General features: G+C 31.6%; 1 protein-coding gene across 1 annotated transcript; it reads left to right on the top strand.

The window, feature by feature from the left end:
• The first annotated feature begins 15,204 nt into the window (after positions 1-15,204).
• Positions 15,205-22,348, top strand: LOC135135449 (leucine-rich repeat-containing protein 15-like). Its single transcript, XM_064064506.1, has 2 exons — positions 15,205-15,540; positions 20,618-22,348. Exons 1-2 carry the CDS (start codon positions 15,494-15,496, stop codon positions 21,372-21,374), a joined length of 804 nt encoding a protein of 267 aa, XP_063920576.1. The 5' UTR covers positions 15,205-15,493; the 3' UTR covers positions 21,375-22,348.
• The last annotated feature ends 3,619 nt before the right edge of the window (positions 22,349-25,967 follow it).

Raw genomic sequence — 25,967 nt, 5'->3', positions numbered from 1 at the left:
CAATTATTAAGATTAAAGAAAGTAGACTTGTACACTGTTGTAACAGTAAATCATTAAATGATCATTTTGATAGACCAGCCTGATGAACTCCTCCGTTTGATATTGAAGATGATGAATCGCTACATACAGTAGGTCCCAGAACAAAATCTGGTGAACTTTGCCATCCATTGCCTGGCGATGATGTCTAATTAAAAATAATTTTCAAAGTCGTCATTTTATTCTTAATGCTTTTTTCCATATATTTTTCTGCAGTCGTAGTTGATCGCCATCGGCCATATTCTTTAAGCCTCCTGATGTCCGCTCCACTCTTAGCAAGAAACGTATCTACTTGATGTACGACGTAGACAATATCTAGTATAACTGTCGGGATCGCGTAGTTTCATATATAGGACAGTTCAAAAACTGTGGATCCCTACAGTTTGCACTGTCCATTTATTGTTCATAAGAATATTAAGAATTGTGACTGAGTAATATGTTTTGGACGCAAGTTTACATATATCCTGTATATCTCAATCTAATTAATCTCTCCCGTTCCGGCCCTAACTGTGAATATGAATGTTTTCCTTAACTTACTATCATAGAGTAACAACCAAAACAGATATCAAATCGTTGAAAAAGGTATCCTTCACTGCTTCTGTCAAAAATTTTGACACATTATCTTGTGATGGAATTTTTGATTTTTTTGTTTCATATCCCTGATTTTGATGCTTTAAATATAACTGTAACTTGCTATAATTCAATATATCGACATTTTTTCTCACTCTCAACGTACTTTTCAGCATGAAGTATGTTGACTACAACGTGGAAGATTTCAGTCTTTCAGCCTGTAATCAAACATAAAGATAAAACTTGAAAACTTGTGCATTTAGCACAACTGACCTTTTCATGAAAAAAAGCAACCATAACTCCTTCATCGATGGTTCTCCAGGAATTGAAAATATCATAGGTCTTCGCATATTTGTCTTATGACTTCGAGAGTAATAAAGCTTCAAGGGCTAATGCCAATACTTCAGGATAATTGTCATTATTTTGTCCTATTTTCACATTTCGGCCATGCGAGCACATTTTAGAAAATTTTTGTTTACTTATTTAGTTGATGTAGTGATAGAAAATGGCAATTTGATTCTCACCCTTGTCAGGTCTTTTTTAAAAATTTTATGTATTATTCTGAAAGGAAGCAATTTTTAACACAACACTCTTCTTTACTTATAACTTATAACACAAATAACTATTTTCACTATGTACTCAATAGAAAAGTACGTATTTGTTTTATAGAAAATAATAATAAAGAGTGCCACTTTTCTCGTTAGCAACACTTCTAATTAGCAATCAACAAGCATCATTGTCTTATCAGCTAGATTTGAAATTTTTGTCCTTCTCCATTCATTAAAAAATATTTATAACATTTTTCATACTTGTGTTTCGATTTCACAGGTATAAATTTGCTTATTTCTACAACTTCGGCAAAAATGCCAAGATCTTTAGAATTATCCATTTTTTGCATTTTTTAGTGTTTACTTGGTTGTTGTGAACAGGCATGTTGTTATAGTCATTGTACAATTTTACGCATGATGATTCTCATAATTCAAAAATTATTTTTGAAATTCTGCGTAAATAAAAGTGTGTTATCAATGCGCGGGTTAAAATTAATTAACTCGCTTCGCTCGTTATTTAAACCTTTTACACTCATTGGAAAACTACCACTTTTCTTTACTTATAATATAAAACAATCTACTACTTTTGTACTGCCATTTAAGGAGCGTAATTTTTCTAAAAAAATATCTAGAACAGCAAAATTCAAAATGCAATTATAAAATACATTATATATCAAAATGAATTATTGATATAAAAAACATTCTCCTAATCATCATAGCTCGATAATTTCAGTTTAAAGTGGTAAAAAATGAATTTTGGTACGAGTTTTGATTTCATTTTTTAGGCTGTATTTACTTATTGAATTTTGGGTTGGTTCTAGCTGTTATTTTTGGTACCCTTTAAATAGAATTTGATTTCATTTGTCATACTTTTTTGACTTCACTTACAAAACTATCTAAAAAATAACACCAACGTAAAAAATTCTCTTTATTCGTATTGACAATACCTTAATTAACGTATAAGTATTCTGTGAAACGGTTACGATTTTCTCAAGAGACCGCTTGAAGAATACACCTGAAACAGCGGAAGGGGCACAGGTGCTCGTCCGGGATCCGGAACTGTGCTCTGCAGTTCTTGAAGCAGCTGGTGAAGAGACTGCTCGCCAACCATGCTTCCTGAGATTGTAATAAGATTGTGCGTGGATTTCTAATTGTTTAAATTCACCGTGACGACATTTGGACTAAAAACAAACGTGGGGACGGTAAAGAAGTTAACGAATTTAACACGCCACCTGCTAACTGTCATGGGAAAAGCTTCTTTGCAGAATGTGTTGGAATTTGATATTTTTTACTTTTATGTGAATACATATTTTGTTTCAGATATGCCATGTATACTACGAGTATTCATGTCTTACATTCAATAAAGAAGTGGGTTATGGAATCACACCTAGCAATTTGTCATGTGTATTGCTCTGCGTATTTGGAAATTTTCAATGATCATGATTTTCAAAAACGACAGAAGAGGTATAAGACGATTTCAGAAAATTTACATTGTGTTCGATAAAAATTAGGTAGCATTTGGAGATACATACTGCTTCAGCAGTTTTTTTAAATATTTAATTTTTGTTTGTTACATATATTTAAGGACAATCAACGCGCTATGTAATTTGTTGGAAATTTGTAACAATGATTTAAAAAAAAAAAGAAATATTATCGGTAAACAAGTCAATTTTAAAAGATATTCATTTAAAAAGCAAAAGTTGCTTTCACTTCCGGTAAAACTGGCACTGCTACGATTAATTTTATATTGGTTGTAAACGGATTTTTTTGGCGGATTCTTTATCATATAATATCTTCTGAACACAAGCAGGTATTTTAAAGCAATTTTGATAAATCGGTTACATTTGTTTCCAAAATTATTGTATTCAGTATTAAAAAATAAACTGTTTCCTTCTTTGTAAAAATGTACACCACTGCACAAAAACTGACAAAATAATGGAACCAGTTCTTTAATAATGCATTCACATGGAATTCTGGTTCAAAGAAAACGGAATCCGTGTACAGGTGTTTCGACTTCCAATAGCAACCAATTCCCACGAGATTTTAACAGGTGAATGTTCCCGTGAATTTGCAGTAAGGAGCCCTAGGCCGACCATAAAAATCTGGTTCAGTCTTTAATGTATCCGCTGCAGTCTTGTTTATGTATTAAGGATATTGTAATTTGCAAAATAATCCAGTAAAAACGTATTTTTGCTACAGTATTTTAGGTTTTATGTTTAATTACACTTATTTAATAACTAAGATCATATACATAATTGCTAGGATCTTCTTTATATTCAATTTCTTGACTATTTTTAGTATTAGCGTTACAAGAATAGGTAAAAGTAAAAAGTGTGTAAAAGCATTCAGTTACTTCATTATAATAGATGAGGAGTTTAAATAACAACACTGTGGGGACTATTAAACTATGTGTTTTAATGCTTTAAATAATTTATAAAAAGTCAAGGAATGTCCATAAAGTGAATTTTTTTTTAATTTTTTTCGTCGAGAAAATAAGAAAGCAACAACTATATACACGAATTAAAATTCCATTCATTAAGTGCTTCTTATCTTAAATAAGTTGAAACTGTTTATTATACAACCATAAGTACAAATTTCTCTCCTTTTAACTTACAAATATAATTAAACTTAAACTTAATTAAAAAATGAAAACATTTGGTCATCCGAAAATACCATCATTTAATAGACAGAGTCTGATGCAAAAAAGTCAATAATCCCATAAATAATGTGCATTTCTTGAAGAATCAAATTTTAAAATAAAAAGTGGTTGCAGACACTGAATTGACTTTTTGTTATATCGTAATAGATGCGCAAATGTAAATTACTAACAATATAACATTACAAGTGCAAGCAAAGATGACGTCGTTAATTTTGAAAAGGAACAGTATCAATATCTAACCACGTTTTCAAAATATCCGAGAAACTATATGTACCGTTTTTGAAACGATTGTAAAAATATTTTGTTTCGTAAGCTCAGTTTTAAAATATAGCGTTAAATTGTAGAAAACATAAACACATTACTAAATCAAAACAACAGAATGCATTTTTCATTAAACATTGATATGATAATTTTCGGACATAACCAATCGCGTCAACTGTTTGGAGTTAACATTCGGCTCGTATAATCACAAAGTCAGTATTTGTGTTTAGGGTGTTTATTAGATGAAATTGACATATTATTCCTCATACATTTTTCAAATAAAATTCACTTCAGAAAATTTTAAAATTACGTAAACAACGTTCTGAAAGGATCAGAAACCGACTGATAGACCGAAATAGGAAACCTTCAATTTTGTGTTCTACGATTCATAAAGTTCTAAGAAAACAGAAAACTGAATTCTAGGAGAAAGCTTAATTTTAGTATATTGCAAAAAGAAGCATATATGGCGTAGGCATCGTGACGCACACTCATATTTTTATAAATTGCAGCGTAAATATACTTTTTTAACGGATATTGATAGACCATTAAATTACGATTACAATGATATAAGTATAAACCACTTGTATGTTGTGAATTAGTTTTAACTGCAGGTAATATAAATTATCTAAATTAAGAGATGTATCTAACTGCCATTTATTATAGTCCGTAACCCACTTTTGCCGTAAAGCGGCTGGGGGAGCGACACACCGAAGCGTACAGGTGGACGGGCGATCCGATCCTCATCGGCCACCGATTCAACTGTACCGTACCGCTCCCCACAATTTGACATCATATATTTAATGAAATTAAAAAATTGTGGCAAAAACAACCGAGAATACTAGTATTTAGCACAACTTGACGATTGGAAAAAATACAGAACAAACGCAACAATCTAATAAATGGCAAATAAGAAGTTTAATTTAAGATTGAGGTTATTTTATATTTTCTTTTTACCCATAAGAGGCACATTACTCCTGAAAGTGGATTAGGACAAATACTCTAAAAGAATAAGTAAAAATTGATTTATTGTTATTTTTTTTTACACTCACTGTAAAATGTAGGTTTGAGATTAACTTCATACATAAAGGTATAATGTACCAGATTAAACTAATACAATAAATTTTACATTTAAATCACGTTGACATTGAAGTATCACAACCAAGATATCGTACCCTCTCCCAATAATTTAAACTATTTCATAACCTGCGTAGTTGTCAACGACAAAACTACACATTGAAAGATGCATCTACATCAGAATATTTTATAACGAATTTGTTCAGAAATTAATCTTTTGAATATCTTCTTTAACACGTGTTAGGTTTATAGTCCTTCGCGTTTGTTCAATTCTCTCGTAGTTTTCAGATGGCCAACTGCACTTTACAAAAAAAGCTATTTTTTTCTTCAAATTCACGCATTTCTAATAATTCTTAACGGACATAGCGTTTTAGTTACCTAAACTGCAACATAATGCGAGCCAGTGGGCGACTTAACGTTTTCTCGCACTAGTCCGGTCTTTGATTATAACAAAATCAAATGTTTTTTGTGCAATGGAGAAAAACCCCTTGATGGAAATTTTAGAATGTAATGTATAATCACAAGAACGGATTAATTATGCTTTATTTTGAGCTTTTGTGCATACAGCACAGCTGCAAAAATGAACAGAAACAGTGGTAAATCCGCGGCACGAGCTTGCACGTGTCCACTTTGTGAACCTCACGCGAGTAACGTTCACACGCGTACAGCCGCCCCTATTACCAAATCATGCACAAATGGGGTAAGTTCATAAAACGTAACATAGGAACCTAATGAGACCTCTAAATTGGAAGTTGTCAAATTACATACGTACATTTTTGTAGATTACTACCCCTAATGCTAGATATTAGAAAATCACTCAAAAAGTTATAAAATAACACAAAGACTAGAAATAAAAAAATAGGTATGTATGAATATGTTTTTGTACAGAGTGTTTCATCTCAAACGATGGATCAAATTACTTCAAATTTTAATTTCGTCCAAAACAAAGAAAAGAAAGAAAAAAAAATGGAACCACTTCTCCTTTTACCAATTTCTGAGCAGGTTTTCGCTTACTAAATACTTAACAGTCACTTTGGTAGTGTAATTTTCTAGCAAATGAAACCAGTCACCAGATGGATTCGATTACAATACTTCCTTAGCTTTTTAAATATTTAAAACGCACAATCTTTGAATGAAATTATTATAATCATGTTTCTGTACTTACAGTTGTTATATAAAATTGTAACATTTGGTAAGATCGCAAACTCAATAAAAACTGATTTGTTTTTGTGTTCTACGCGAATTTGATAATGTCATCTCAAAAAATGTTTACAAAAAATAAATGTATGCCCTGAGATGCATTTTTATGTTTTTATAATATAGTGGGAATTACTATCACACTACATATGTAGTTATTTATGGAGGTTTAAACATTAATAAAATTTCACTTAAAAAAAAAGTATGTACCTATAACATGCTGTTCTGCCCGTGGTTTAAAAATTAATCTAATGGGAATTATTCCATAAAAATGAAATTAGCAGAATTAAAATTTACTCCTACTATTTATCTAAGAAATTATATATCGCACTGTGAGAGCAATACTCACGTAACTCAAAACCAGCGTGTTTTGAGTAATGGTGATTTAAAATTCCCAAGTTCGTATATATTATTTGTATCTTAAATACCAAAGGTTTCGAAATACATTATAGTCGTATTGTCAATCTATTATTAATCGTGTTTTTATTCCTTTAGAGTAGAACCTTCTACTCGTTATAGAAAACAAGAAATTTTGACTTACGTGACTATTGCACTGCTACACCATATCAAATATTTTGGCTTGCGTGTTAATAAATTTAAGACAAGAGCAAACTAGCAACACATTGTAATGAAAAAAAATATAACAAAACACAAAACGATCACAGTATTAATTCATTTAACATCTACATTGACGGGCAAAAAAAACCGGCCACCCTGAAAAATTTCGCAAAACCACTTTAAAACTTAATTTAACTAGTGATCGTTATTTTATTAAAGAATCATTCACTATTGACACATGTTGTACAAATTAGCACAAAAAAGAAGACAATTAAACGCAGAATTAAATTTAATTTAACGAAATAACAGAAACAGACCAAGTACGATATTTTCTTTAAAAAAAACAATAAAGGAGGCTGTTGTTGTAAATAGTGTTTTTCATCATTTGATTATAAGTTTGGCAATTAATAAACGTTTTCACGCGAAAATAATTCCGTTAACTCTTACAGACGTCTTTCAAAGTGTCGCTCTGTTTCTGTTATTTTGTTAAATTAAATTTAATTCTGCGTTTAATTGGCTTCCTTTTGTTGCTGATTTATACCTTATATGTCAATAGTGAATGGTTCTTTAATAAAATAACGGTCACTAGTTAAATTAATAATAATTTTTAAAGCTTCGTTTTGCGAAATTATTCAGGGTGGAATTTTTTTTTTGCCGGTCAGTGTACATCGGCTAAATTGTTATAAAATGTGTTATAATTGTATCTAATTCGTTTTTTATACATAATTGATTCAGTCCATCGTATTTTTTTTACGTATTGCTAAAGGACCTTCATAAATATTGTTTAATCATTTTCATTTAAGTCTGATGCCGCCGTTGTCGTGATGTTCGGGAATTGATTGACTATTATTTCCTGATATACTTCCTTTCTATACGAAGTTAGAAAATTCCATCGGAATTTTTGACAAATTTTAATTTTTTTATTTCGCTCTAATTAACTTTCCTAGCTTTCCTATTCAAAGAAAAATTGATTTCCATGTTTTCGGTCAATTCTTAACTATGTCAGAAGACATTGTGCATTTGTTGTGTTCAATTTGTACCTAAATTAGTAGGAGTATCAGATTATCAACATCGACTGAAATCTCATAGCTTCATAGCTTACGTGCATTTCACTTTAGTTTTGAGATACGGCAGTCTTGCATTAAGTGCACACGTAATGTTCGGAAATGCAATACTAACATTTTGATGAATTTAAGCATTACGCAACTATTAAAAACCATTTATACTTACATATACTAAAACTAGATTAACTTTTTTATGCATTAATGATAAATTTAAGAATTCGGCAAATTTTGACTTACGTGAGTATTGCTCTCACAGTGCGATATGTATGTATTTGTACAGTAGTAGTCAATACTTCCTTCACTTTTACGTGCATGAATTAATTAAAAATTCAGAATAATACATTAAAACTCTACAATTTATTTTCGAAAGTATGTAACGATCTCTTTTGAAGCCTTAGTAACTTACTAGGTCATATGAAGGAACTTTAGCGAATGTTTTTACTTAATTAGATTAAATAAGAAAACAAGGCCAAAAGTCGAATATTTGATATGCACAAGGCCTTTCGTCATGCATTGTTAGAGGATGAGAGAAATAGTTTTGATCAAGTTTTATCTTATTCATACAGGATGTTCGAAAATTACAGCAAAGAAAATATAGAGCAAGACAGAATGCATCAATATCAACAACAACTTTAAACAAAATATATCATTTTACTTCCCGAGCATAAGCTAGGGAAGTATTGTTATCGAATCCACTGGGTGACTGGCTACTTTCATATTTTCTCGATGGGTCAAGACGCCTAGAGTACGAAAAAACGGGTTCCCTGTTTCCGTCTGTCTCTCTGTCTGTCCGCCGCCTGTGTCAATTTTTGTTAGACCGACGTTTAATAGATTATCAAATAAGATATTATTTTTTAGTTTCTTGCAATTTGGTTCCAAATCATTATTAGTTTGTTAGTTTGTTGTTTTTGTCGATTTTTGTTCTAGAATTTCTATATTTGATTTAGTAATTACGAATTAAACCAAAGTGGAAAAAATAACAAGATTATCTAAAAAAATAAAATTTTAAAATTTTGCGTTAATTTTGCAGGGCAGTTCCCAAAACTGTAAGGTTCAGGGGCACTTGTAAAATTTATTTAGGAAAACCCGCAATTGCAAATAACATGGTTCATTTTAGGCAAACTCAGTGGAAAATGTTGTTTCATTGAACTAAACTCACTTGACATACACCAAGTAAAATTTTTATGCTATAAGCGGCTTAAGCCAAACTGGCTATTGTATAACTTAACTCAGTTCACATATACCTAGTAAAACTTTACATCTCCATTATGGTAACAATGGACAGTAATAATCCTTGCGGTTGGGGTCCATAAAGCTTACAGTAGCCAGTTTGACTTATAAGGGTTGTTTGGCTTAAGCCGTTTAAGTCAAAAGTTTTACTAGGTGTATGTCAAGTGAGTTTAGTATAAAGTGTTTCATGCCGAGAGCAAACCGCACAAATAACTTTTAAAGTGTCATAATAATCAATCAATTACCGACCTACTACGTAAGTTTCATTCTGAGTCACTTTTTGAAAAACTGAATTAGGGAAATAAAATAAAAATCCATATTAAGTGTGAACATTTTTTTTTAAACTTGCCTCTGTAGTTATTAGAATAAAACAGCAAAATATTATGGGAAGGGTTTACAGTATCACTATCAACAGATAAGCTTTTAAACTTTTTGGTACGTAATGGTAATGAATATCCGAATCGTGTTTACTTGGAAATTCTCTTTTAATTACGATATGCGTAATGTGCTGTGTACGCAAAAAAAACGTATATAAGTTTGGAGTTTTAACTCAAGTTGTACTAGTGATTGTCCATATAGAGGGTTATTATAACTTGTTTTTTATAGTAGGTGGCTTAAACAAAAGTGGAAAACGCCAAATATACCGAAATTTTTTCTAAGCCACCTACAATGTAAGAAACATTTATAATTGTATTTTATGTTAGGCGACTTAAAATTTTACTTTTTGAAGACGGAAATTTAAACCGCCGAAAGCCTCACAAGTCGCTTAACAAACCAGCTGAACACATCCACATGTGACAAATTCTCATAGAAACGTATTTTGTGTTAACAATCTGTTAAAATTCTGCCAAACCATCCATGTGACACAAACACTAAGCAGCTGCACGGTGGCCCAGTTAAAGTTAAATGATTCAACATTGTTCCAGACACGACCCTGAATGAACTGATTTGATGCACCCAGTAATATGTAATTAAGGTTCCCCTAATTGGTAGCTTCCTGTCAAGTGTCTGTCCCATTACAATCGACCTGATTCATTTAGAAATTAGCACCACCGTGACAAATAGGAAACTGAGTTTTGTTACAGAATTCGGGCCGTTCACTTCTGTTATTAAAAAAACAACATCACAACAAATTATTATTATTAGTTTTTTAATAAAAATGTACCTACTTAATGATTTTTTTATGCCCCCACTGAACCGCAAAGAAAGGGATGGGCCTTCTTATCAGATTTTTTAAGACACTGTGTGAAATTACTGAAAAGAAAATTCTGAAATAAAAGCAGTTTCACTCCTGGGGGTGTGTAAATTTTCATTTCATAAATTTTGAAGAAATCGATAATGTATTTAAATTGTACTTATACTCGTAATTTGAATTTCCAGGCCTATTTTTATGTTTTGAATGAAATACGTTGTGGTTGACGTTTTGCTATATCGTAGTAATAATCTCAGATCGATTTGGTAGTTTCGAAAATTATGTCATATAAGCAGACCGAAAGAAAAATGAAAACTGGGGATTTTCATTTTTAAACTCTTGTAAGACTTGTGAAATCCCATGAAAAAATTATAAAACGAAATATCTCCTTACCCGAAAGTAATTAAAAACAAGATGCACCCGTATGTCCAATTATGACTTTAAGATTCTCTTTGAGTTTATAAAAAATATCGTGCAACAATGATTTATTGCTCGTTGCGGATCGTTTAATGGATCAAGTGTAAAACGAAATTTAATCAGATATCAGATATCACTGTAAAAGTGCAGCCTCTAAGGACGACTATGAACGTGTCACGTGGCGGCGTTCATTAAACGAGAGTTGTCAGCATTTTGACAAAAGCTTTTTTAGTTTAACCGCCCCTAATATCAAGGGATTACAGCAGTTAATGAAACGCAGCGTTTGCCACAGCGTACGCCCATTCTTATTACACCATCCATTTCAGGGTAGTGCATTAGTAACGCCTGCTGTCTTTTGAGACCTTTTGACTCATGTCAAAATACTTACAATCAATAACAACATTACTAAAAACACATAACATAATATGCGTAATCAGTTCATGTACCGAGAGAGTAGTAAAGAACACGATCACAGATAGTCATGAATTTAAAAAAAAAATCTCTGATAGAATTTTCGTATTGTCAGATTATAGTAAAATTGAAAGCTTGACTTGAAAAATGTAAGGATCAAAGATCGTGTTGTTATTGCTGCTTTATTACTTATGTCTTATATGGAAAATACTCAGTCTTAGTTGGCTGCTATTTACATTTTTTTTTGCATTTTGTAAATTTTTTGTGTGTTTTTGGTCTAGGTTTAGCTAAGAGGTATTAATAACTTGCGTTCTCAGCCTTCAGAGCCAAGCCAATATTAAACCACTGGTTTGCGAAAGAATGATTTAATGGTTCTCTTTTTGTGAATTTTTTTAAGAATCACTTTTTTGTTTTTGTAAAGGATTTTTGTGCAAAAATTAAGGATAATAATACACACATAATTTTATGCATTATACCTTCCAATAGTAATACACAACTGACAGTATATATCGGGCGAGCAACATAATTTGTAATCGAGTCATCCTTGAAAAGAATTAATTTAGCATGTCGGTAACCACAATGATAAATATCAAACGGAGACTTTTTAACAATATTTTTAATGAAATAAATGTGAAGTTACAAGGAAAATTGGTACAAAATTATATTATTGTTAAATAAATAAAATTACATTGCAGTAAATGCTGGAATTGTCGCCCGTTTTGTGGTAAGGACAACAAAAAAATAACTTGCAAGAGTAAAATTTCATGTTGATGTCTATATAGCAGCTATATAGGTTCTCTTGAAGAGGAATAACCATTTTTGAGATGAAAGGAAGTTTCAATATAAACATGTGGCTTTTCGGTGCTCCGTATTCTCATATTTTGAGAATTAATGTAGCCACTTAAATGAAACCAGGCTTAGTGTGTAGAAAAGTTTTTCTCCAACAGCTGCTCATCAAATGTGTCCAAAAATCACTGACAGTAATAATTAACCGTTTACCTTCTGACCATTTCGAAAATGCGAGTGAAAATATAAACGCTTTCTGATCAAAAGGACATGCCATTTTTGAGTGAATACACAAATACGCAAATAAGGTTCTCAAAAGAACTGTCTCCAGGAAGCAACAAACAAGAAAACAAGAAAAGTAAGGTTAGAAGGGGCGTTTCATGTGACGGTTGTTAAAGTCACAGCGAGATTGATTAATAAATTAGCGTAACGTTTACATCAAAGTTAAAAATCAGTTTATACGGATCTTGGATTTTGCCTTTTTTGTGTGTGTATGAAATATCAGGGTTACAAACTCGGCAATTAAAATTAATTTTGTTAAAAACTTTTCATTGACGTAGTTTTAGACGCAGCATTAAACATATCACTGCAGAGAAGACATACGGATTCAATTTCAAGGATGACTCGACTTCAAATTATGTTCCTTTTTTTCAATTACGTTCGGTGCAAACATTCTTAATGGTATCTAATGCTTCATTTTACGTTCTAATTTATTGGGTTTTCCGATGTGGCGTCACATTTTTTCTAACATATAATCTGAAAATTACATTCGCTAGTCAGATGTTAAATTCAGGCTGAGGTTATATAACAATTACGTACGATTGGATGTATCTCATTTCTTATGGACAGTTTTTGTCTGAATAACATTTATAATATATACAACTGATATATAAGAATAGATTAAAAAAGTTGTGCAATGAAAACAACGAAAATTACATAATGTAATAATATGGAGCCTACCTCAATTATAAAAACGTTTTTATCGAATTTTAATAAAAAATGAATAAGTCTGCATCGACATTGATAGAATTAAATTATAAATACTACTTACTAATAATGCATAATCACTTGCAAGTCTTGTAGAAATAGGTAGCAAAATAACAATTTAGACATATTTTTATAATTATATTATTATTCATCAGTCGGAAACGAATGGGGATTTATGTGGACGTACTTAGATGTTTTTATTTTATTTATTGTTACAAAGTACAAAACATGCAAATACAGTTGTGGTAAATACGCTAATGATACAAATTATATTGACCATAATTTTTATTATTGTTTATATTTAAATTAAAATCTAAACTTTATACTGTGATAACTAATTAAATTATTTAAAAATAATTATTGGAAAGACGTTTACTTTAACTGTTAACTGCGACTTTTCCCACAATTTATACCGAGGATGCAAAGTATGTTAAAAAAATTGGAACTGAAAAAACACATTTGATATTTAAATTCTATATATCTATAGAAATACATAATTGTTTACTACATTACGTTAACTAATTTGACGGAAGTTTCCTCGATTGTTGTTGACTGAACATTGCCAAGCAGTTGAAAAATTAATCGAAACATTGAGCACACATATGTTTGTCAAATGACAATCAATTTTTAAAATTTATTTTATTCGCCTACTGTTGACTCATCTGTTCTTTTAACTACCCCATAACTATAAGAGTGGTAATTTTAAAACATACTTACAAAATGAAATCTATGTAAAAGAAGGTTTCACTTATCCGACCGTTTTAGTCAGATTGCTGTTCTGAGTCTTTCCTGTGTATTATATATACACTATCCTTGATTTTTTTACACTATAAAATTTACAAGCAAAAGATTCGTAAATAATATGACTAGAAAACGATCCGGATAATGTTCTCAGCAGCAGCTTTTTGTTCGCACTTTCAGTGTTGCCGGAGAAAAAAAATCAAAATTTTATTGAAATAATATTAAAAGTTTATTGTTTCGTACTTTATGAACACCTTTACGACGCTGAAGAGGATTAACAGGCAAAAATAATTTGATGTTTTAATATAACACTGAATACGCGTTCAATTTTTTTATTTTAGTAATAAGAGAAGTATTAAAGTGCAAATACATGATTTTATTCACAAAGTATATTTTGAGATAGTTCCAAATAAAAAAAGCTTTTGCTAAGAATTCAGATATTTCATTTAACGGTATGATAAAATTAATAAGTGACGTAATTCAACTTAAGACTCGGTACACTTTAGACGACTTTTTAATTTTCTGTGCAGATTTTTTCATAACTGTTCCAAAAGTCCTTCGCTTTACGACAAAATTTTCCCTCCCCTTTAGAATCCGGCTACACGTGTAATGTATATGTGTAGTGTACCTATTATTCAGAGTCATAAATGGATTCCCCTCGCGCATAATGTATTCGAAATTTTGCAATAATGTATATAAAACAATCTCATTGATAACTCATTCAAGGTCAGAGTTATAAATAAGGTCAAAGATTTTTTTTGATTTTTAGTTATGCTTAGGAAATGCGCAAAAGATGAAGTACTCCGTAAATTTATATTCACACGAATCAAAAAATTTTATTCGTCTGAAGTTAGTTGTCTAGAAACAAGGAACAGGAGTATTATTTAAGTAACTTACAAATATGTAATATAATTTGGAAGCAAGCTGTAGGTATTCGACAATCTCACGACTTGGGTACACAAGGCAGTCGGGCTACGAATTAGAAATAGACCAAGAGGATATACAGCTGCAGAACACAAGTGTTCAATGAAAAGACCCATTGCTAAGCTGTCCCATCTGCATAGTCCGGGTGTGCCGCTGATGTCGTAAAATACCAACAAATGTTTACTTCATCAGCTTAATATAGGGGTCCCTAATAAAAAATACCCTGATTTTCTTCCACTTTATTAAGTCTGAAATTTACGGTCTCGACTGGACCTAATTTGATACGTACCGGTACGTAACATCTCAAGGTAATTTAATAATGTTACATATTAGGAAATGTTCTTACTCTTGTTTATCCCCAACGACATTATCAATTTTTGTGTTAAAAATAATATTCCAAATGATCAAAACAGACAGGTCAGTAAGATTACAGCTGCTCTCTACTGTAAATAAAAGATATTCTTTTGCAGAGAGGCATTAGTTGAGTGACGATCAAATTGTAAGCGATAGTTAAAATGTTATAAAAATGATAAATTTCGAGATAACCTCATCTAAATTCCAAAGTAATAAATAAATCTAGTTACAAATGCACTATATTCGTGAATCCATTGAAGAGACGAATAATTAACACTACAGTAAATAGTAATCATCGTAAATTAGCACTCTTCAAGCGAGACGCTAAGTTAACTGATAACAAAAAAGTGATAAGAAATACATTGTATAAATTTATTTGAATTTGGCGCTGATTAGGTGACGTAACAAATGATAAATTATTAATGTTAAAGGAAGACATTTGGAGTACATGCTTTTCAACAAGTGCTAAAGTTTGCCGGACAGAATGAGTTGTGTGTTAAATCTTGTGATTTTTGCGATACTGTGGCAAAAGTGAGTATATATTTGAGATAGTTTTAACAAATATGTTGCTCTGATTATGTTTTTCATTATGTGAGATATAATTAAAGTCATTTCCATAGAAGCATGTAGTGGCATTGCATATCTCCTGCTATTTAGGTTGGTACGAGTTGGTGCATTTCTGTTCATTCAATTGGTAATTAATAAGTTTGAACCTTGATGTTTATTTTATAGATATATGTAGGCCGCACGGTGTTAATAAATATTATTCCTTAATTTTATTTAAAAACAAGAATTTTTACATGTTTTATTGTGTAAACAATAAAGTTTTGGGTCTTAAAGTGTAAGAAAATTATATTAAATTATTTACGTTTATGCTTCCTTTGATAATGTATAGATTGTTTACAGCAATAGCTCAGGTAGTAGGTCAAATTCAATTAAGACATCGAAGGTGATCTATTTTGGTTGATTTCATTCATAGTGGAATACTAACCAGTATGAATCAGCATACAGAGGAATATATGAATGAAAATGTTAACCTCAACACAAAGGCATAATTCAATAAATCTTGTATCCGTCCTTTTTGTCTTACAAAAATATAGACTCTCATTAGTCATTACTGACACTGGTATAACTCTCTCTCTAATAAAAGTTTAAAATTAGAAAAAGATAACTTCATTAACTTCGATATATTTATAGGATTGAACATGATGAATTTAGTGGTAGTAACCTTCAATGGTCAATAACATAAATATTTTGACCATGTGCCTATGTGAAGAACTCATTAAAAATCATAAATATATTATTAAACTATGGCAACAATGATAAGATGCGGTTATTAAAAACCTAAGTTACATTCCACTGTCACTAATTTTGTACAAGTGTAGCTTAGTGTGTATCAACGTATACATTGTTTAAAAAGATTATTACGGGGTTGAATCGCAAGCCTCGACGTACGGGTGTCGTCCTCCGGTGAGGGGGTAGTGCAATGCAAAGGATGGTGATTTTTCCCTTCGGGAATGCCTTAGAGGCAAAAGGCCGGAGCGCCTTGCTTCCAGGTGCATCATGTTGAATTTGAATAGTATAAGTAACAGACTAGAGAAGAGATATAATAAAAACACTCTGAGACAAACAACTGATTAGCATATTGTAAGTTCCATATACTGAAAAGGAAATGGATTATATTCGTTTCATATTTATAGAAATATCAAATTTATAACACTAAACAAGATTTCGTACAATAAATTTTAAATTTTATGTACTTTGCTTGTTTTGTTTTTACTGTGTCACAAAACATAGATTAGATGACAGATAAATAATTAAACCAGTGAAATAAATAATACACAAAGAAATAATAGCAAAAATGAAAGAAAAAAGAGAAAAAAATATCACAAGAGTGTATTCTTTCTTTTCTAGTTTTTCCCATTTTTTTTTAAACCAGACAATTTTTGTGTTAATTTTTAATATCGTTGTCCACATATTTGTTAATAACTTGCCAATTGCTTTGTTTTCTTCACTTCTATAATTAAATATTTACTGCTATAACTAACTCATTTGCCAAATCATCAGTAAACATGAACGTAAGCAGCTATTACCTCCATTTCATTCTGTTCCCTCACCCTAATAAGTTCTTATTAGTCCATTATCCTTACGATTCATACATAGCGCAACCAACTTGAGCTCTTGATTTTTTTTGCAATACATCCACATAAAGTTTTGTCGTCACAGCTGTAACTAAAATGTCTACCTCAGCTGTTGCTCATCTGCAATTAATTCTGAGAGTACATCTAGGATTAGAACTTTTGAATCATTTTGTTCCAATGCAAAAATGAAAAAATTTGTGATTCGGAAAATTACGAATATTTCTATTCCTCGTCTGCAGCCAGACTTCAGCATTATTGTACATCGAATGGTACAGGCATTTGGATGACTCTTTTCTTGAAACAATTTATCTGCTTTTTAGTATACAGCGTGTTATTGAAAGGTACGTACAAAATAAAATCGGCAATTGGTCTCGAAGTATGGGTGCTAAAAGTAAAAAAAAGTTCAGGTAAAAGTGTTCTCCTTTTAGAGATAACAATTATTAAAATTTATGTCCAAATTCCTTGTACGTCTCTGATAAAAAGGTCATCTTTCGTTTCTATAGCAACAAAAGGGTCTCTTATTTTTTTATTATTGTTACAGTTGCTAGGATTTACTAAAATAAATTCATTTTACCTATTTATCCTTCATTAGCGTCTAAAAAGTTTGGATAAGGGTTAATTTTCCCCATGTAATTTTGATAACACAAAATAAGTTTTTCAGATTTCTTAGACTTCGCGAAGAACTGTCAATTTTGTTGTACGCACCTTTCAATAATACCCTGTATGAGAATGTTCTTCAAGAATATAATGCTGGTACAAATTTCTCAGAACATAATCTCATTGGCAAGGATCTAAAAGCAGAAATTGCTAATACTGATGCAGGTGCAATACCATTATTGTAAAGCTTTGATAAAGGCAAACTTATCTTTTAGTTTTGTTTCGGTTTGATTAAATTATCTCTTCACATCATGAGCGATTACCAAAGCAAGTCTTAAACAGTGTCAAGATGTATTTGTTTTCTTGGAGTCTACAGCTCATAGGCTACGAAAACCCAAGTTTGTTTATTCTGTCAATTTGTCGTCTTCTTGAGCTTTCCTGCCAGAAATATTCTGAACAAATGTTCGGCGACGCAGTGTTTTGTTGTTGTAATAAAGATAGTGAAATGTTGACCATTTATTTATTAGTATTCGTAAATGTTGATGAAGGCATTGTTGAGATGAGAGAGATATAATAAAAATTTGTGTATGTCATTTAATAGTTATAAACTCCAATTTTACAAGTTTTAAGATTCCACAGTGAACCTCCTTGAGATTTTGGAAAAACATTGACGCTATTTATTGGCCTCTTCCTAATCACATGTAGAAGTTATTATAAATTTGTATTGAAAGGTATCTCCTTGGATGGAGCACTGCTTTTACTTCAGTAATGTGCTTTTATTTACGAACTGAATCATATTATTAATTTATTTAAAAATCATTCATCTAATTTTCCTACAACTTTGTGTACATTATATTACAGCATGTAATTTATCAAAGTTAATTATATAATATTTTTCTCTTACAGAAAGTTGTGAAGTTCTTGCAAAAAATTATTACATATGTCTTTCCTTTATTGTCAACTGAAGAGATATTTGGGAGGAATTTTTTTTTACTTAAAACAAGAATAGTGAAAAGGGCTGTATATGAATATATTTGTTTTGCTATGAACAGTTGAACAAGAAATTTTTTGTAATGTGAAATTTATGTTTAATGCTGTTATTTAAAACATCTACTGAGCCTCTAAACCAAATAAAAACAAAAAAATGGATACCTATCATGTAGGTTAAGTCATTTGTTTAACAATAAAACATTACCCAATCATGTCGACAACTAAATATAAATAGATGGGCCGAGATGAATGCTTGACTTAGATACTTCATCGAGAACGTATGAAATTTTTTCTGTTTTCATATTTTTAAATTTTTCAAAATTAACAAGCAAAACTTGTGTTTCTTTAAGTTTGTGACGATACCTAGTTTTAAAATTTATTTATTTAATATGTTAATTTCCTCTAAACTTCTTATTTTCTTTGAATATTTTGCCTTTATTCAAATATACTCCTTATTACAGAATAATATGTGATTATATAATAAACAATTCATAGACTAAAGTTATATGGCTCTTCGAATAGCATACATTAAAATAATTTTCGACACAAAGTGTTTTGTTTTCGAGCCATAGCGTATTTTTTTATGTATAGAATATCCTACATATTTTTATATATTCTTATTAACCTCTACCTAAGCTTTATAACCACAATGTATTTTTGAATATCTACCTGTCCCTTAAAAAAGTCAAAAATCTCAGTAACTAAACTATAACTTTAAATATAGAAAATACTTACAAAAAAGAAAGAGAACAAAAAAAACAGAGTAATTGCAATAATGGAATATAGGGTGTTCTATTTGAAAAAACTGAAATATCGTTATTAGAAAATTATTATAATTTTTTTGTCAACACCCAATTTTTTTGTTTCTACCACAATAAAGCGAGTATCTATTGTGATTTTTTCTTCACTCTCTCACTTGACAGGTCTCATCAGACTCACCGTATATAATTGCGTCAAAAACAAACAAGTAGATGAAGCGTTTTTCAACTAGTTTTGCAGAGGAGAGATGTGAGAGACAATTTTCTAAAACTACATAAACAACAATATTTGTTGAAATTTTCGTATTAAAAGTTTTGTTTAGAAATAATTTTCCCGCCGGGAAAGCTGAAAAGTATTAAAAACTAAGATCATCGAAGTGACCGGGTGACTATTAATGATTGAAGCAAATTTTTGGATTGGTAATTCTGAACTATTGGCAGCAATGTTAACATGTCAATTCACAGCTGTCAACTTTGACAGCCTAACGCGCCTTACAAACGCGTTGAGGAGATGACTTGGTTCCCTAAATTTCATTTTGACAATCAGATATGCCATCATAAAATTTTAAATGTGTTGCCAACCTGATGAATAAAATCATAATCATTAATAGTCATCCGGTATTTTACAATACAGTGCAGCTTTAAATGACAAAAATGTATTCATCAAAGAAAGTTAAGGGCCTAAGTTTAAATTTAATTTCCAAAAAATCCTGACTGAACCACTATGCATATACAATATAATCTACAAAATTTTATATAATAAAGGGAAGATTAATACACGTAACTTTGTCCTATTTCTTTTCGTTAAACATTTGCTCTCTGCCTATCATCCCCTATGTGCGCTGAACACAAACAGCTTCCCTTTATCTGATAACTTTTGAATCATAAGGTCTGTCCATGTTAATACAAGTCTCATAATTTGTACAAAACATAAATCATAAATTTAAAAATATATATTTGTTGAGCACCTGATATTCGCCACACAGAGGAAATTAATAAATGAAACATACAATTTTAGTGGTTTAGTTGAGAATAAGACAAAAATTTAACGATACAGTGCCATTAATGCAATATTTTAACGGAAATTGTTTTAACTTTCCTAATAATAATTTATGTTTTTAGGGTGTTGTTGCATTTCGTCGACCAATACGCATCGAAGGCTGCAACGGCAAAACCTATAGATCAAATCGTAGAAATGGGTCAAGGTATTGAAGAAATTCCACTGGGACAAACTCAAACAAGAAATTTAAACCTCGCCTACAATCACATATCTACACTTCCCGAGTTTATATTCTACAACAAGAGTTACAAAGCATTGACAAAAATCGAATTATATCAGAATAAAATCAACAACATCCATGTGACAGCATTTCGGGGACTTAAACAATTAACCATGGTGGCACTCTCAGACAACAATATTACATCATTGGATCCTTATACATTCAGACACAATTCTAAACTTGAGAAACTTGATCTTTCCAGGAACAGGATCACTTTCAATCGTGTAGGCGTATTTTTAATATCACGTACTTTGGAGACATTAACGATGTCTCACAACAGAATCGAGCAAATCTACGAAGTAACTTTTATGGGCGTTCCCAAACTCCGGAATCTGATTCTAGACGGCAATATCTTGTACATGTTAGCCCAGAACAGCTTCAAGTCTCTGAATGAATTGCAGTATTTGTCTTTGGCAAACACAGGTGTTTATCGTTTAAGTGAGTCAATGTTTGGTAATAATCTGCCAGGAATTATTGATTTACAAGAGAGTCCTCTCGCCAAGCGATTTGATCCGCCACTGAAGAAAATTACAAATAATGAAGTCAGGAGTTTGATTAAGATTGATCAGTACATTTTCATTAGTGACACGCCGGTTTAAAGCTGCGCACTTTTTGTGATTTTGGGACTTTCAAATATTGTGTTAATATTACTCCAACGAGCGTTGTTAGACGCAGAAAATATTTACTTGATACAAGTAATATTCATGTCACCTGAAAAGTCAAGACATACAATTATTAAGTGTGAACGGTTGTCGTTTTCACTTGTAATAAACAAATTTTTATTTATTTTGTATCCTTTTTTATTATAATTGGATGTCTTGATTGAAAAAACTGCAACTTCGAGTAAAATAGTTGTACTTTCGTAATTTTGCATGCAAGCAGTTCGTATGTCACATCCTTTTAAATACCTAAGGTGAATTTTAAGTCAACTTTGCATATTATTATCTTTTAACTCCTTCCTGTATAGTTAATGGTCGATGTGTAGAAAATATGCAAAGTACGTAACTATATTGAATTACTAATAGCAAGCTTTCTAAGCGCTTTATCGCTTGCGTACTGTACTTTCACTTAAAATTTCATACTATTTTTCAAAATTATTCTTTATTAAAAACGTATTAAATTATACACAAAATTATGTTCACGTTTTGTAAACAAATTTGTTTGGATTGGGTGTTTCGTGATTAAAATGCACAGAAGTACAGTATTTGAATCATTTTACCTCTGAAATTAACTAATTTATGTTCTTTTTTTTTATTGTTTTTTTTTTTTGTTATTTTCATTGGTCAGTTTCTGAGGTATAAATTTTCATCGGGATTCCGGTATAATTTAATTCATAATCATGGGTATTATTCTATATTATATGTATACATCTTAAGATTAGATAAGTAGATTTTACGTAAAATTACTACCTAAGCTAAGTACAAAACTTGATACGAGTTCGTGTGTACCTGAATAGTGTGTATAAGCTTACTTTTATAATAAATATCGAAAGGTGTGATGTATTTGTTCTCTGATAACCAAAATGACGAGTTTGTCTGAGTAACAGGTATAAATTCGAACTATCTTCTCATCTAAAACTGAACTTTAGATTTATCAAAATTTTGAAATGTTTTGATTTCAGGATATTGAGTCATCTGCTAATTATACATACAGTTATTATATATTTTAGATGTGTATTGAAACAGATTTTATTCTTTTATGTTTGGAAACATATCGTAAAGATCAGAAAATATGATGAGTTTGGTAGTTACCTTTTTTTTTGTTGCTTCAAGGAATCTACCTTACATTATTACTTTGAAATGTAAAATCATAATATAATTTTTACAAAATTGAGATAACGTGTCCTTAAAAATCGGGTATGATAATAATCTACGTACCACTCCTCTTGATGTAAAGATTTTTTTTAGTTGTTGGTCTTCTGTCTATTGTACATAGTATCCGTATATATTTAACAGGAGGAACTATTTTTTTTGTATTTCCCAGTTTTCATTTTCGGACTTTATTCATTCTTACCTGTTTTTGAATTTTCAGTACAAATATCAGCAAACATATTAACAATTTATAGAAAACGTTCTTAACAACGAAGAGAAAGAGAATTTAAAGTTTTAGTTATTTTTTAAGTACCTACCTAAGTTACACCTATGTTATCACAACTATTTACAAAGAAATTTTCGACGCAAAACAGTTTGCAGGGATAAAATTGGGAGACTTTCTTTTCTTGATGTGTTTATTTTTTCTTTATTATTATATACATATACCATACTTTTTTTTTAGTTAACACTAGCTGACACTTTTTTGTGGATTTTGATTTAGTATCGAGCTTCTTTAGATTGTACTAATGTGGTTTCAGGGATAAATAAAAAAAAAAAAACAGAAACCGAATTCACTTTAGACTTCAAAAATAACTCATTTCAAAAAGGTATTATTCTGTCATCCACTGATGAAAATTACAGTCGTCATTTTACAATCCAACGTCAACATAACATGGAAAATGCTATAACTACACTACTACAAATTTAAACTGTATGTGAAAGCTAAAACAATTGTTGTGAAACAAAACTATTGAACAAGCAACATAATTTGTAATTGCGTCATTCTTGAAATTGAATCCGCCTATTTTCTTTACAATTATTTGTGTAACGTTGGATCTAAAGCTGTTATAAAAATTAAAAAAAAAAAAACTTTACTTACCTATAATTTTGTAAATCTAATATTTGAAAGAAGACAGACACAAACAAGATCCTTATAAACTGCATTTTAACTTCGATGTAAATTTTACGTCAGTTTATTAATCAATCTGGTTGTGACTTAAACAACTGTTACACGAAAAGTCCCTTCCAACCTTCTTTGTTATTGCTCCCTGGAGAAGTAATCTTTACATTAAATAAAAACAGTTCTTAAACATGGCATTTCCTTTGGAGGAGAAAGTCTTTTTGATGGAGTCGTATTTTTGAAATAGACAGAAGGTGAACGGTGTGTGGAAGTACTCAAACCAAATGGCTTGGAGTGAATTCCGGGGAGAATTTCCCAATAACATCGTCGGGTATGCCCATTCTTCCAACGTATTGCGATGAAATTCCGGCGAGACGGACGGTCCGGAATCTCGCCGATAACGTGTGGTGGTGGCGTACCTGGGTGCCAAGCCTTGGACCGAGCAGTGCCGCTGATAAAGTAACACGTCTGGCCGACCTAGGCTTTTGCGGCGACCTTCACGGGGGAGGGAGCGCCGGGGTTGCTCTCAAGCCGGATACATGGATCTCAGGTGATGAGCGCCCGCGAAAACTAAATAATAAAATAAAACGGCTGCAAATATTTTGAACAATAAATCGGGTTTATTCCCTGCCACTAGCTACACGTCTAAAATATTAAATTTTACGGCTAAGTCTTAATTCACTACAGTGCAAAACAAAACATGAAAAATAATAACACGTCCGGCACGGTCGCTCCCTCCTGGACGGCGACTTCCTTCAAGACGGGCTCCTCCTGGACCTGGGGGCAACGACCTTGAAACCTGGAAATCGCGCGTGGACGGTACACGACGTGTGCACGACGGTTTCGACTTCTGACGGTGACGACAGAAAAAAACCCGGTGACGGTGGTACGGTTTTTCGTTCGGAGGCGGCGATTCCAAAAACCGTTACGCAAACGGGCAGATGACCCAAAAAGGTTCTTACGGTGGTCGGAGAGTCAAACTGCACACTTCACAAAACTTAAACTTCTTTTTGGGAAAAGTACCACACCATTTCTTGCTCTGAAGCCTGAAGACCGAATTTTCTCCTTCCGGTGCGGCGACGCGGCGATCGCCGATTTTTCCCCCGGCTCTCGCGGTACGCGCCCCGGTTTACAACCCGCGAAAATTCGCTTCATTACAGCATTACAAACTTTCTAGAAACCTTGTTTCTATCAAGGAAGGAAAGAACTGGCAAGTCGAAAGATAAAGAGAACTCTAGAAATTATTGGACATCTTAGATTTAGAACTTTAGCAAATTAGGTAATGGGGCGGGCAAACCCCTACAACATTCATACGACATTGAGCGCAGCAATATTGCTAAAAGATTTATGATTTGCCATAGTTTCCTTATCGAGTAACATGTGTGTAATAATTACATGGGGCCGATTTTCCAATTAGGATCGACAACTAACTTTGCCTGTCTCTAGTAATCATGGTAATATAATCATGTAATTAACTGGCTTATTCAATGCAATCTTCTTCAAGGTGACCTAACACTACTATACAGGGTGATTTTTTTAACCTGAAACTTTCAAATATCTCGAAAAATAAGCATTTTACAAAAAAATGTCCAGAATCAAAATTTAATCATTCCATGGGGGAAATACTTTAATGGAAAAAACTTCCTTCCTCCGCCTTGTAGGTGGAGCGAGGGGTAACCTTGAAATCTTACATAGGAACCCCGAATTTTTATTACAGGTTCGGATTCTGCGGTTAAAAGTACGTTTGTTTAAAATATTTTTTTAGATTTATAACAAATGACGCGGTAATAAACGAAATTCAATTCTTCAATACGTTTGCAGTAGAAAATACCACGTTTTCATTGTAAATAATTAAAAATGAGTCACCACATTATTGAAAGCAACTCGAATGGTCAAATGTACCGAGACATTTTGGAAAATGAGCTGCCAATATTACCTGAAAACTTAAGGTTAAAAGTGCGACAAAACATCTGGTTTCAACATAATAGTTATCCAGCACTCTATTCGACGGTAGCATGTGAACTACTTGATCATGATTTCAATGGTCACTGGAACGGTAGAGCTGCTCCGGTACATAACCCTAACCTTTAGATTTAGATAGCTTTTTTTATTTAAACTAAATTGGTTGAATGGTCCGTTACATGATAGCAAGAATATAGCCTTTTTACAAATAATACCCCCCACTATTTCGTTTTTGTTGCTTCAAAGGCAACATTTTGCTATTTTCACGTGTTATAGTGTTACTATTTATTTACTAGCGCATACATATGAACTAATATTGCTATAAATGCTAACAGCAGTTATATTAGCCTGTAAATGTAGGTACTGTCGACTCAGCTATTTTGGTATAAGTACAAAAGGGTAAACATTATTTACTGTCCTGCTTTTGATATCTGTTTTGTGTTAACTTCGAACCATATGGTGCCATAATAATAATAATAATGATGATAATATGGTCGCTGTTAACCAATAGAGTAATG

Source organism: Zophobas morio, unplaced genomic scaffold (assembly GCF_036711695.1).
Source record: "Zophobas morio isolate AGI-343-1 ecotype UQ-CSIRO unplaced genomic scaffold, CSIRO_AGI_Zmor_V1 ptg000024l, whole genome shotgun sequence".
Lineage (NCBI taxonomy): Eukaryota > Metazoa > Arthropoda > Insecta > Coleoptera > Tenebrionidae > Zophobas > Zophobas morio.
Note: the sequence above shows the minus strand (reverse complement) of the source record. Positions and strands in the feature narration are given on the sequence as shown.